At 35.1% G+C, this 14,061-nt stretch overlaps 1 protein-coding gene across 12 annotated transcripts in view; it reads right to left on the bottom strand.

Moving 5' to 3' along the window:
* BRWD3 (bromodomain and WD repeat domain containing 3) overlaps positions 1–14,061 on the bottom strand; it is a 163,605-nt gene that overhangs the window by 147,946 nt on the left and 1,598 nt on the right. For 11 of the 12 annotated variants that reach the window (XM_055564908.1, XM_055564909.1, XM_055564911.1 and 8 more), the window contains exons 3-5: positions 14,030–14,059; positions 13,565–13,624; positions 1,276–1,426 (exon numbers count right to left, since the gene is read on the bottom strand). In XM_055564908.1, the coding sequence (XP_055420883.1) occupies positions 1,276–1,426; positions 13,565–13,624; positions 14,030–14,059 (241 nt within the window). Of the gene's footprint in view, positions 1–1,275; positions 1,427–12,672; positions 13,253–13,564; positions 13,625–14,029; positions 14,060–14,061 lie in introns of those variants that run through there. The other variant, XM_055564903.1, reaches the window with a different exon arrangement.

The raw sequence follows: 14,061 nt of genomic DNA, 5'->3' as shown, positions 1-14,061 counted from the left end.
TTCAGAAATTTATACTTTGTGTATGCTCATGTTATAGAGTGACTGACAGTACTGTAACAAGTAACAACACTACGTATCAGGTGAAAACTGAGTAAAAATAGTTGTGTTTTTGTCTTTAATGCTTATGTCAAAATTCAAGCAAATATGAAATATTCCTAATAATTCAACTTTGAAACAAAAGTATTCTACTAATCTCCTGAAAGATGTCAAGCTAACTGAATTGAAGAATTTCCTTAAATTATAAAAAGAGATAATAAAAAACTGGTATCATTTATGCAACCATTTCTTTATCTTTGTGAATTAGGATTTTTAAAAAACATTTGCTAAAAAAGCAAAACAGAAATAAATTGGTTGCTAGATAGACCTGAAATACTTAATTCATTAAGGCATCCTTAACACCTAATTACACATTTTTATGTTCAGAAAATTCTATCTGTATAATTTATATACTGGGGTTCCATGTAAAACTTTGGGGAAGACTTCCCTGGTAGTCCAGTGGTTAAGAATCCATCTGCCAATACAGGGGACACAGATTCAATCCCTGGTCCAGGAAGATTCCACATGCCATAGGGCAACTAAGCCTGTGTACCACAACTACTCACATGAGCTCACATGCCACAGCTACTTAAGTCCTAGAGCCTAGAGCCTGTGCTCCACAACAAGAGAAGCCACTGTAATAAGAAGCCCAAGCACCAGAACTAGAGAGGAGCCCCTGTTCACCGCAACTAGAAAAAGCCTGCACACAGCAACAAAGACCCAGTGCAGCCATAAATCAATTAATAAATTAAAAAAACAACTTTGGGGAAAATCTGTAAAAGACTGAAAAACAGTGGAGTAGAGAAACTGTTACTGAAAAATGATGGATTGATACTTTTGTTTAAATATCTTTAAATATAAACATCTTGACAGATAATAAATTTACTTGTTATGAAATACCCCTTGTGATTAGAATATCAAGAGTCAAAGATTAAGAACATCAAAATGTAATGAAAGAATATTTTACACATTTATACTGTACTAATCAGAGCAGTGATCTTTTGAGATCTCTATTCCACAGGATTACAAAGAGATTTTATATTCTTTACCTCTACAGTATTCACTGTTTTACAGAAAAGGGCTCCATTTAGGCCTCCAGAAATTTACTTGTACACTAGGAAAATAAAAACAAGACTGGCAAGATAAGAAACACTAGAATAAAATTAGTATTTAGAAAAGCCTAGGAACATTTCATTCACATAAAAATATTCCTTTCTCTAAAAACTGTAAAACTCTTACCTTTGGCATCCCTTAACAGAGACTGCCGACCAACACCGAGTAATGTCTGTACCCCAGGAACACTCTGAGGGATCTCCTTATCTAGTAAGGGACCAATCCGCTCACAAATTTTAAGGAGGTAGTCTGGAGGAATGTGTGCATTGGCTGCCACCTAAAAAGCATAAATAAAATACAGGAAAACAAATTTGGTTTAAAAACATTACCAAACTCCTCCAACATGGAACAAAGTACAATTTTAAAGTACACAACAAGGAAAATAACATTTAAAATATTTAATACTTCAACAAAATTTAGGAAACAGCTACAAAGAATTAAGGACCATTTAAACAAATATTAACATGTAAATTAATTTTGGGCTCCAAAATCACTGCAGATGGTGATTGCAGCCATAAAATTAAAAGACGCTTACTCCTTGGAAGTAAAGTTATGACCAACCTAGGTAGCATATTCAAAAGCAGAGACATTACTTTGCCAATAAAGGTCCATCTAGTCAAGGCTTTGGTTTTTCCTGTGGTCATGTATGGATGTGAGAGTTTGACTGTGAAGAAAGCTGAGCGCCGAAGAATTGATGCTTTTGAACTGTGGTGTTGGAGAAGACTCTTGAGAGTCCCTTGGACTGCAAGGAGATCCCACCAGTCCATTCTGAAAGAGATCAGCCCTGGGATTTCTTTGGAAGGAATGATGCTAAAGCTGAAACTCCAGTACTTTGGCCACACCTCATGCAAAGAGTTGACTCACTGGAAAAGACTCTGATGCTGGGAAGGATTGGGGGCAGGAGGAGAAGGGGACGACAGAGGATGAGATGGCTGGATGGCATCACTGACTGGATGGACGTGAGTCTGAGTGAACTCCGGGAGTTGGTGACGGACAGGGAGGCCTGGCGTGCTGCGATTCATGGGGTCGCAAAGAGTCGGACACGACTGAGCGACTGAACTGAACTGAACGTGTAAATGACAAGGCAGTTTAACTTACTTTTACATGTTTTGATTAAATCATTTGCTTAGCTGTTAATCTTATACAAATAAGTGTTACACAACAGCAAAAATGAGCATGTCTAAAACCCAAAGAAGTACAAAGATGATGGCTTAATTCTACTAGTACTTGATCAGCAGTGATAAACTGATCAAGAATCAGAGAATCTAGATTCTATATAAATGATAATGCAAACAAAGGTAGTACATCCATAAAACTCCCACTTAAGCCCCTTTAGGATCAACAGTACATATTTGCTTAATTAAAGCAGCACTCTTTCCCTAAAAAAGCTAATTGGTTTTCAAAAGAGTATAAAATTAATGATAATTTTATGTACCATATTCTAAGCAACTAAGCTATGTACTCAAAATTCAATGCAACAACTCATTTTTAAAACACAGTTTTTGAAGATGGTTAACAAATGCAGACAGGAATGAGACAATAAAACAACAAAAGTGGTTTCCATTTTTTATCTAAGCTAGTGTTAAAGTTACTGATGTGTTTCATCAATACCTAATTATTAAAACAGTAAACAGAGTAAACTAGAATATTAAAAATCCTTAGACAAAAAGAACATCTACATTCTCATCTTGACAAAAGGTCCTAAAATCTATCTAGTTATATAGTTACAATGCCAATCTTTATAAGTGCTATAGAGAGAACAACACATATGTGTGTGTGTACCTGCCATCACATAGGACACACATCAATTTATTACCACCAAATCAAGAACAATATAGTACAAAAGATAATTTTGTAAATCAACCTTAATGATCACCAGCAGAAGAGATTTTGTCTGTTCTTGATAAATATTGGTACACTGAATCAATGAATAAATAAAAACCAAAGTCTACTTATAAGCAATATCAGAAGAATTCACAGAGGAAAAATGTTTCTATCAGATTGTTTTCTTAGGAAACACAGGTTGAAGAACTACAATCCAACATGTACGTAGGATCTGAGGATAAATGATCTACTATGAATTTTTAAAATTACTTATTGCCAATTATCTTTTACAAACCCCCTCAAAAATCTTTTTTTTTTTTTTTGCCACATGACATGACATGTGGGATTTTAGTTCCAGACCTGGGATAGAACCCATGCCTCCTGCAGTGAAAGTATTAACCACTGGACCATCAGAGGAGCCCCCACAAACCAATTTTGATCTACCCAAATCACTAGGGCCTGCGCAACTGTCATGATGGTCAGGAAGAATGGCAAGTTAATCTGGTTACTTTTCATTTGCATCTGGATTGGGACAAAGGATCAAGCAAATTCTTTCAGTTATTTCACACAACTCTAGTTGTTTTTCTAAGCAATTAACTACATAGAACTAAAATAATACATGCAATATTGAAGTCAAAGCAGGTGATGATTCAATTTAAAAGCCATTTTTTGTTGTTGTTGTTACCTAGAGACACTGATAGGCTTCCCTTAAAGAATCCACCTGCAATGCAGAAGACCTGGGTTGGAGACCTGGGTTCGATCTCTGGGTTGGGACGATCCCCTGGAGAAGAGAAAGGCTACCCACTCCAGTATACTGGCCTGGAGAATTCCATGGACTGTATAGTCCATGGGGTCACAAAGAGTCGGACACAACTGAGTGACTTTCCCTTTACAGAGACACTGATATCCTAGAATCCTAGTTTGTAATTCATCCTCTCCACAAGAGGGCATTCCTAAATAGGCCTACACACAAATATAATTAGTACTCCCAAAAATATATACATCATAAAGAAAAAAGCCTTAAAATACAGCATATTAACATCTATAATAGTCTGTGCCTTTTTCCCAAAAAAACTGTCTTGTGTAAACTGGGCTTCTGTTAACATTTTCCACCAAGTAAATATTATAAGAAGGCTTTACACATGATGGTAGTTGATGTCTTCAGGGGCATTTTCTATTCTATCAATTTTCTTTTTCTCATTTCATTATCATCTCAAGAGTTACAAAAAGCTAACTACCCTGGAACTTGTAATATACAGTAATATATACCCAGAAAATAGGAGTTCTCTGATATGAATTTTTAGAATTACTCTCTTATAGAAACCTGTCAGATTTATGTCTTTTTTATGGCTATATAAATTTTATTAAGAATCAAGCAGCAAGAAAAGGACAAAAAATAAATAAATATAATCTTACTTCAAAAAACCCTTACTACTTAAAGTTGAATATTCCAACAATTATGTCTTAAACTGAAATCTTAGGCCCCCTGGCTACTTCATTTTATAAAAACAATGATGTTTAGGGACTTCCCTGATGGTCCAGTGGCTAAGACTCCAGGTTTGACCGTTGGTCAGAGAACTAGTTCTCACATGCCACAACTAAGAGTTTGAATGCTATAAGTAAAGATCCCACATGCAGCAACAAAGATCAAAGATCCTGCCTGCTGCAACTAAGACAGATGTCTGTGTACACCCAAATAAATAATGAAAACAAATTTTAAAAAAAAAGGTGTTTGATTTTCAGGTGTGTGTGTGTATGTGTATGTGCATGCGCACACGGGTGTGCACGTGCACGCTCATTTCTGTCTGACTCTTTGTGACCCTGTGGACTGTAGCTAGCGAGGCGCCTCTGTCCATGGAATTTTCCAGACAAGAATACTGGAATGAGTTGCCATTTTCTACTCCAGGGGATCGTCCCAACCCAGGGATTGAACCTACGCCTCTTGTGTGTCTCCTGCATTGGCAGGTGGATTCTTTACCATTTGCACCAACAATCATATAAACTTTTTATCATTTCCTCAGTAATTATTTTAAAACACAGAATCATTAGTTAAGCAACTAAAACAAGGCTCATCTACTCTCAAATTCTCCCCCTTGAAAATCTGCATTATAAACTATTAAATTTTTTCACAAGTTTGCTTTTCACCCTATACAACAGAAACATTACTCAACTTCTAGGCTGCTGCTGCTGCTGCTAAGTCACTTCAGTCGTGTCCGATTCTGTGCGACCCCAGAGACAGCAGCCCACCAGGCTTCCCCGTCCCTGGGATTCTCAAGGCAAGAACACTGGAGTGGGTTGCCATTTCCTTCTCCAATGCGTGAAAGTGAAAAGTGAAAGTGAAGTCGCTCAGTCATGTCTGACTCCTAGCAACCCCATGGACTGCAGCCTACCAGGCTCCTCCATCCATGGGATTTTCCAGGCAAGAGTACTGGAGTGGAGTGCCATTGCCTTCTCCCAACTTCTAGGCAGTCCCATTCAAAAATTCATTCCTCTAAAATCAATAAAAATTTGATTATAAAACAGTACTAGAGGAACATAGATTCTATCAACACAATGGCAATAACAATATTTTTGAGTTTGAACATGCTCTTCTCCTTTAAATAAAATTAGCAGGCTTCCAGACTTTATCAGCACAGTTCTTGCAATAAGTTTCTTCTAAATCAAACTTCAGGACTTTTAAGTGGTATAAACATTTACTTCAATGCATGTTCTTTGATTAAAGCTGGAATTTCTTAAAGGTGATCTTTTTAAACATAAGAACTCTTATCTACGCTCAGTAATTATATTTCTAAGTTTTTAAAAAAATTCTATATTAGAATTACATGTGACTATAATGCAATATATAATAAAATATAATATCAAAAGTATGTATTAAAAATTCTATGAAATTAATGCCTTATTCAAAGCCATTTTTTGACTAAAATTCAAAGCATTCTAATTTCAATTATTTAACCAAGTTTCTCTTTCTGGAATATAATGACCAACAAGTAACAGAACAAGTGCTTTCGGATTGGAAGAACAAAACCATTCTCTAAAAACACAGTTCAAGAGTATAATACAAACTTCTGCATTATTTTGTAAAAAAAAAAAAACTCCAAGGAGTTAAATTATAAAACTTTTGAACTGGAAGGATCCTTATATATAATTAATTCCACATCTGAGTAGGAAAAACAGATTCAGAGAAGTGATGTCCAATGGTCACAATGAATGGATAGCAATCTGGGTCTCTCTGCCCACTGTTATTTCTATTACTGCCCCATTAAGGCAGCTGAAAAATAACGGTAATTAACACAAAGACTGCAAAAAATTAAAACTATAAATCTGAATAAACTGAAAGAAATTAAATGAAACCTAGATTATAAATAAACCTTAACAGGAAGACTAGCTGACCTAAACAGCAAATCTAACAACTGAAATTACCACACTTCAGAATCATTATGACTACTGAGAAGACCAGAGAGATCCTACTAGTCATAATTAGTTAAAAGAAATCCAGTTGGGCACTGAATAAAACACAAAGCGTCCCTAATCTCAGGGGGCCAGGCATGCACCAAGAGCTATATTTGAAATACTAATTTTCTGATGGCCATGATAGTATTTTTACTTTGGCATTTTGAAATAATAGGATCAGACAAGTAACTAAAAAACGAAGAAAACAGAATTGTGTATTTTATTTTCTAACTAAAATCATGACTACACAGGAAAAATGAAGAATGAAACTGAGAAATATGCTCAAGAAGTAAAATGCAACATTTTATCTGAGATTTAAAATGTTCTTTTTTCTGGTGGAGGAGGGGGAAGAGAAAGAGCACATGCATAGTTTATCACCGGACTTTTTGATATATAGGGACAGAAAATGAAACAGATTTTGAAAAATACAGCAAGGCTTTAAGATAAGCATGATACTGTGAAGTCTAAGAGCCTGAATTACTCAGGTTCTAAAACTGAGTAGCTGTTACTCCTTTTGGGAGTGTGACACAATAGAAAAGACTTGGATTTGAATTTTTCCAGCATCCCCAGGCTCCTACTTATGTGACCCGCAAAGTTATTCAGCCTCTCTGACTCTGAGCTCCCTCATCTGTAAAACAGGGAATAATGATAGCTACTTAATATTATTCGTAAAACAAAACAAAACAAACAAAAAAAAAACCATTCACTTATGCATTCATTCATTCAGATGTTTAAAGTATAGGGATATAATGAAAGATTAAATTGCTGCCCCAAGAGAATCCATAGTCCGAGTTGGGAAAACTAGTAGATAGAAACAAATCAAATCTACAAGTGCCCAGAGGTTTAGTACAGAGAACTAAAGGAATAAAGTACAATACCTCATTCACCCTGGGGTAGGGGTTCATGTCCAATTTCACACCTGGATTCAAAGTGAAAGTTAACAAGAGAGACAAAGAGAAAGCATTCCAGGCAAAAAGAAAACACTTTGCACAGTGCCTAGTACATATATCTCCTCAAGGTTTAAGATGTACCTCCACAACATTAAGTTAAAAAAAAAAAAAACCAAATACTATCCGGAGTACCATCTGATTTTTAAGGAAAAAAATGCATATACTTGTACAAAAAAGAATGAAAGAGAACATTAAAAATTAATAGTTTATTTTCTGCTTGATACATTCCAATAAAATATAAATGTCTACAATATTGAATACCTTTATAATTTTAAAAAATTTGTTTTAATATTTGATGAATTTGAAGGAGAAATGAAAAACTGGGCAGCAAAGGAAAGAAAACAGGCCTTCCCATTGTAGTAATAATACTGGTTAACAGGGTGGGCTACAGTGTCAAGACTTCCTATCACTTTCTTTTGAAAATATTAATCATTGTTCATAGCATCTTTTTATTAGTTTTAAGATTTCCTCAGAAATGAAACAGGCAGAGCAATCCACCTAGGGCTCAAGTATTCTCTGGGTTATACTGCCTCAAGAAAGTACTAAAAGTACTATAACCTTGAGGTCAGATGATATCAAGACAAGAACTAAGGACCCACCCACATTCTAGAAGTTTCTCAGGAGAGAAAGGATCCAATGAAAAGAACTCCATACTAGCTAGCAGATTAGCATATGTAAAAAGGTATATACCATGAAACACTTTTTAAAAAGTTAAGAAAATTGAACAAATAAGAACTAGCTAATTATAAAGTGCCATGGTAGGTACTAAAAGGCATAAGAAAAACACTTTCAACAAGGTTATATAAAGTACAAGAAATAAATTAGCAATCATGTGTAGAAAATAAGATTAGGATAAGAAGAAATCAATCAGAAGGGTTGAGGATCTGTGCAACAAGACATGAGAAAAACATACCTCCCACTTCTTAAAAATCAGTGAATACTGTTCCAGTATTACACTGAATTATTTTCCATAATTCATAAAAATGCAAGTAACACTAAATATCTTTTGATATAATGATCATTCTTTGTTTGAGTTAACACAGATGCACTTCAAAAACACTCATTTTGGGCTCAATTCTGACACTTTCTAAATGCTCTTTTTTTAATGTTACTATTATATATGCCCCTTACCTTATAAAAAAAAAATTACTAGGAAAATTGGGTAGTGATAATTAGCTAGCTAAGAAAACATAAATTCTGGGGTCATAGTTCTTCAGATTTTAATGCTGGTCATTCAAACTCTCTGTTCTATTTTTAAAATATAGTAAAATGTAGTAACCAACTTATTTGCACTCATTTGCATTCTTTCATATTTAACTCATTTGGTCCACATAATAACCTTGCAAAACAGGTAGGGGTTCTTATTTTATAAATGAAGAAATTGATTCTCTGAGAGGTTAAGTAACTTGCCCAGGGTGGCTCAGCAAGTAATGACTAAATATTATGGCCTTTTCTTCTACCCACAAAATTATATTTGAAAAATGTTAAAGGCATCTCTAAAATATGACATATACATTAAATTGACTTTAAATTACTATTTTAATCCCTACAAAAATTTATTAATCAATCAATAACCAACATCAGTAAAACTTTAACAAAAACACACAAACTAAATAGTCAAATGTCACAAAGGTTCTTTCAGGACAAAATTTTATAAGAAACATTCACCCAATACAAATTCTTACTCTCTTCATTTCCTTAATACCATCTCATTTGTACTGAGATACCAGTTTTCCTAGGACTGATGAGAAATCTCCAAAGGGATTTTAATCACTGAAAATGTATTCCTAGAGCCCAAGTGTGGGGGGAAAAAGCCAAGGATCAATCCAGATGAATAGCTAAAACTGATGTGGCTCAAGCAAATCAGTACCGAAGAATATCAATTTCCAGACACTGATTGCTGTCTGCCATACCTATCAGTTAGCATTATATCCACAAGGGGGTCAAGCAGCACATGCCTTTTGGTTTCCCACAATGCATTCTGTTCCTAACTATGGCTGTGTGTTCACATAACAGTTAATAAGTCACACATGCTTAAATTGCTTCCACACTTAGAGATGCAATAACCATGCTACTAGCACTCAAAGATCATTCTATAGTTCTACTGGACAATTTAAGCTATTACTAGTAACTAGAGAACAAGAGCTGGGTAAGAGGAGAAAAAAATACAGGTATGTCTGTAATTCAAATGTGGTATTTAAAAGCAGTTGGTGAGGATCAAATGAAATAATGTGAAAACATTTTTAAACTTAAGTATGTTAAATGCAGGTGTAAATTCTTATAATGGCATATATCACCATAGATGTATTACTTTTAAAGATACGAGTGAAGATTAAAATCTTGATAAAGTTTTCTTTTTTTAATATAGCATAAAACTGCCTCAAGTCTTTTCCATATAAAACAAAGGCAATACAATCTATGCCACTCCTAATGTAAGCACTAATTGGGTGCTTTCAATTCTATGGATGAAAAATGCTGAATAAATGTAAAAATATACATCACACCTAAAGATAATTATGTCTCTGGTTCAGTCTTATGATAGAAGTACCCACAAAATGATTCAAAAATCTTAAGGTATGTCTTTAAAAATGTTTCCAAGTCATCTTTCCAATATGTAAAATTTGTGTTTTAACAAAAACTATCCTCACTGTTCTGTCATTCCCAATAATCATCCCAGTAAAGCTCCAAGGAGGAAGCAATAAAATAGTGAACAATTCAACAGGGTCACCACAAATGAAAGGACATTTGTAATTATTTAAATTATCTACCTTAAGAAGAAGCAAATCTAATTCTATTATGTTGTAAATAAGTCAAGCAGAAATAAAGAAAAATACTCAGATCAAACTTCAGAAACAATCATTCTGACTTCAAATCTCTCCCTGTATTATTACAAAACTCTGAAAGTTAGTTTAGAATTTTCTAATGTCATAATCAAAAATGTTACAGTTCAACATATACTGACAAACATTCACCAAGACTCTTCTTTAAAAGGCACTTTATATCCCAACATGTTGATATTTGGCTGCAAGTAGGTTTAACAAAAAAAGCACCTTTCCTGGTGTTACAAATTATAAGTAAAACACTAAATCAGATTTAAGAAAGAAAAAGAGGGATTTTTAGACTATGTAATAGTAACAGTAGTAATAAGTGCTGAAGAAATCCAACATATTATCTTAATATTCTTCTGGATAAATTAAGTTAAGCAGTATAGTTTTTTACAATTCAATTAAAAATATACATATGGACAGAAAGGCAGGATTTTTGTTTCAAGTAAGTAGTATACATGACTATGCAACTTCAGTATTTTGATATCCTTGTTTATACTCCTTTGCCTCTTTATTATGCACTTATATTCTTTCCTTTTAATATCCCAGTACATTTTAAGTTTGAAATTCTGCAATATAATTTAACATATAAGGTCACACTAATTAATAACACTTTGTCCTAAATTTCAATCAAAAATATGTAGCTAAATCAAAGATCACAGTTTAAATCCATTGTTCTAACAGCACTTTAAAAAATACCCCAAGAAAAAAATCCATCTCTCCTACAATGAAGCCACTCAAAATCTCACATCAGATTTGAAATCATTTTTATCAACAACTGATGAATCCAGCAATCAGTCTAACACTACACACTCAGTTCTCAGCCATTTCTTTTCCTTCTGTTCAAATTCTCATTCAGCTCTGCTTCATCTCCCCTTACAAAGAAATCTATAGGTAGAAAACAGACATATGACTAAAAATAAAACCATATTATCAAAATGTATTATCCCTAGAAAAATTGGATCCTGGTGTAGAAAAATAAAAGCATATATGTACAATATAAAAATTAAGTTAAAAAAAAAACACTATCTAAACTAAGGATAATATTAATAGAGAAATTCTGTGTATATAAAAATTAAAAATGTATAAGGAATTATAAAAACAATAAATTAAAAAGATAAAGGTGAAAATCAAGTATACACAGGAATATACAAATGGATTAACAGTAATTAAAAAATAACTTGCTAAAGTAAAAGCCTCACTAACAGAAAAGAGCTAATTAAATAAACAAAGAGGATTATTTTCACCTATTAAAGCCACCAAAAGATTTTAAAAATTCATTCTAAGTATCTAGATGGTTAGATTATAAATTAGTACAATCTCCTGGAGAGCAATTTTATAATATATAAAATGGATGAGACCCCTGACCTGATAACTCCACTTCAGAAATATAGCCCAGGAAAACAACTGGGGAAAAAAAAAGGGGAAAAAGCAGAATGACTACTTAACTATGCAAAGATATTAGTGAAAAACTGCAAGTAACCCAAATGCTCAACTAGCAATTGAGTTCTAATCACAGCAACTTAAATAAAACTGAATCTTTCCTTGCCATTAAAATAACAATAGCTATTCAAATATAGATAAGTATATGTAAAAGTGTTAAGAAAACATAAAGCATGAAGTGGATACTTATTGCAAATACATGAAAATATGCCTTTACAATATAAGGACAGGAAGTCTAGTAAACTGCGCTTTGTTTAGTTTTTTGTTTTTCTCTGTGTGTGTTTGTGCGTATATGTGTGTGTGGTTAGAAAACTGTATTTTTAATACTTTTGATGCTCATTTCCTTTTTACCACATCAAGTTAATTTTTAAAAAGTGTTTTCCTTTTAAAAAATGCTACTTGTTTAAAATGGTACACTTAGAGACAAATAAATGTTAACCAAAAAATTTGTCGATACAGCTTAGTATGAAGCACTATTTTCAAAACCACATTAGTCATGAAGTGTTAAAACATATTGGTAGGCATTGTTGTTTTTGCCCTTTTTTGGCAGGACTTCAGTCCAACAAAAAGTTCTAACTACAGATTAAATAAACTGGAAATATATGCAATTTTTCAGAAATAATTTTTATCCGATAATTTTTGCCATTAATAATAGTACAGATGATGGAGTTTATCCTTATCGCAAGTATTATACCATTTTCTGTGCTTTGCAAAACTAAAAAAATTAGATTGGGTAATTAGCATGGCTTCATTCTTGTAATTTAATACAAAGAAAAATCAAATGAACACCAAAGTAATTTAAATATTGTCTTGCTGAAAGCAAACTTTAAATTATGTTATTTATATTTAGAGTCTACCATATCCCTCCAACTTTCTTTAATTTTCCTCCATTCCGATCTTATCGGAAGGAAAAGTGGCTGACCTTAGATTTTAGCAACATCATATCTTTCTCCTTCCACTTCCTTCCAACTGACTGTGCCAGTGGCTAACACAAGGTAACACCCCCCCCCCCACCAAATAAAAAGGATCACCTTTTTGTGTGTGTCAATGCCAAACAGAAGGTGCATTTACACTATGAATTATATCTATAAGACAAACAACAGTCAATCCAATGCTTTTGGTCCTTTACTAAACTATATTCTATTTTAAAATTTTAAAAACCATTGTTGTCTCCTTGTAAATCCCAAACCGTGTTTCATTAGTCCTCAAAAAATGCATATAGTTCTTATCTAGTGAAATTTTAACTACACAAACGCGATTTAATAATGACTAAAGCTATTTTCAAAAATCTGAGCAATACAAAGATTATGCTATTATTCCGCAGTCGATTATCTAAACCTGGCAAATTTTGGAATTGGCTCGAAGCTCCCTATTATTTTTAACTGTGCCGTTTTTCCCGAGTCCCGTGTCTGTCAATTCCCCTTCGGAAGCCCCTTCGCAGTGCCGCCCGACTGCTCCCCACTAAAAAAAGGCTAAGCCTGGCCTCAGTTCCCGTATTTTAAGCCAGGACCAACCAGAGACCAGATTTCTTCCACTAATCCGGAACTCCCGGCTGTTACCAACGCTGTCATTGGCCAGCGTCAGTCCTTGGTACGTGCCCCAAGATAACCCCCGGGTTTCTCTCCTTTTTCCCCCTACAATAGGCCTTTCCTGATGTTTGTAACATATTTATAAACCACAATACGGCATCTCTGATAACCAACTCACATTCTTCAAAGTTTTCGGGTGGAAACAAACGAGGCCAAGGGGAGGGCAAGATACCTTTTCTCCGACTCGCCAAGAGGGGGGAAGGGACGTTCATCGGCTCAGCACCGAGCTCTAGAGCCGCGTCGGTAGAAGGGTCGGGGGTATGCTGGGGGTACAAGGTGGTGGAAAGGGAGTGAAGAAAGAGTTGGGTTGAGTTGAAATGAAAACTTTACTCACCAGATCCTCGAAGCTTCTTCGGTGCTCTCTCCCCTCCCAGTCTAAGCGGCGCGGAATAAGCTGGGGGCCGGCAAAAAGAAAGGGTGGAGGGGGCAACGATAAAGGCCAAGCCTCTGTTCCGCATCAACCCGACCCAGCTTGGGTCCGGGTCCTCGACCCTTGGCGTCTTTATTTCTCTGGCCTGATAGCTGTTGTCTCAGAGCTAGACGAGTGTGGGGGGGAAGGAGGCCGAGGAAGAGGAAATCCTGAAAAACCACCTCCCACAAGCATAAAATGGGGTGAGTTAGGACCCCAGAGATATCCGCCCCCTTTGAGGGAAGAAGCCGGTTCACCCCAGTAGCAAACAGCTATGAGTGCCCAGATCCGAGGCTCCCTCCCAGCCCTTGCCCTCCGCCCCTTACTTGCCCTCCCCTTCCTCCAGTCTCACCCAAACCCTACCCACCTCTTCCCGAAGGGGCTACGTACCTGATGCTCCTCGAGTTCCTGCACTAGCACCT

The sequence above is a fragment of the Bubalus kerabau genome, chromosome X, assembly GCF_029407905.1.
Source record: "Bubalus kerabau isolate K-KA32 ecotype Philippines breed swamp buffalo chromosome X, PCC_UOA_SB_1v2, whole genome shotgun sequence".
Taxonomy (NCBI): domain Eukaryota; kingdom Metazoa; phylum Chordata; class Mammalia; order Artiodactyla; family Bovidae; genus Bubalus; species Bubalus kerabau.
Note: the sequence above shows the minus strand (reverse complement) of the source record. Positions and strands in the feature narration are given on the sequence as shown.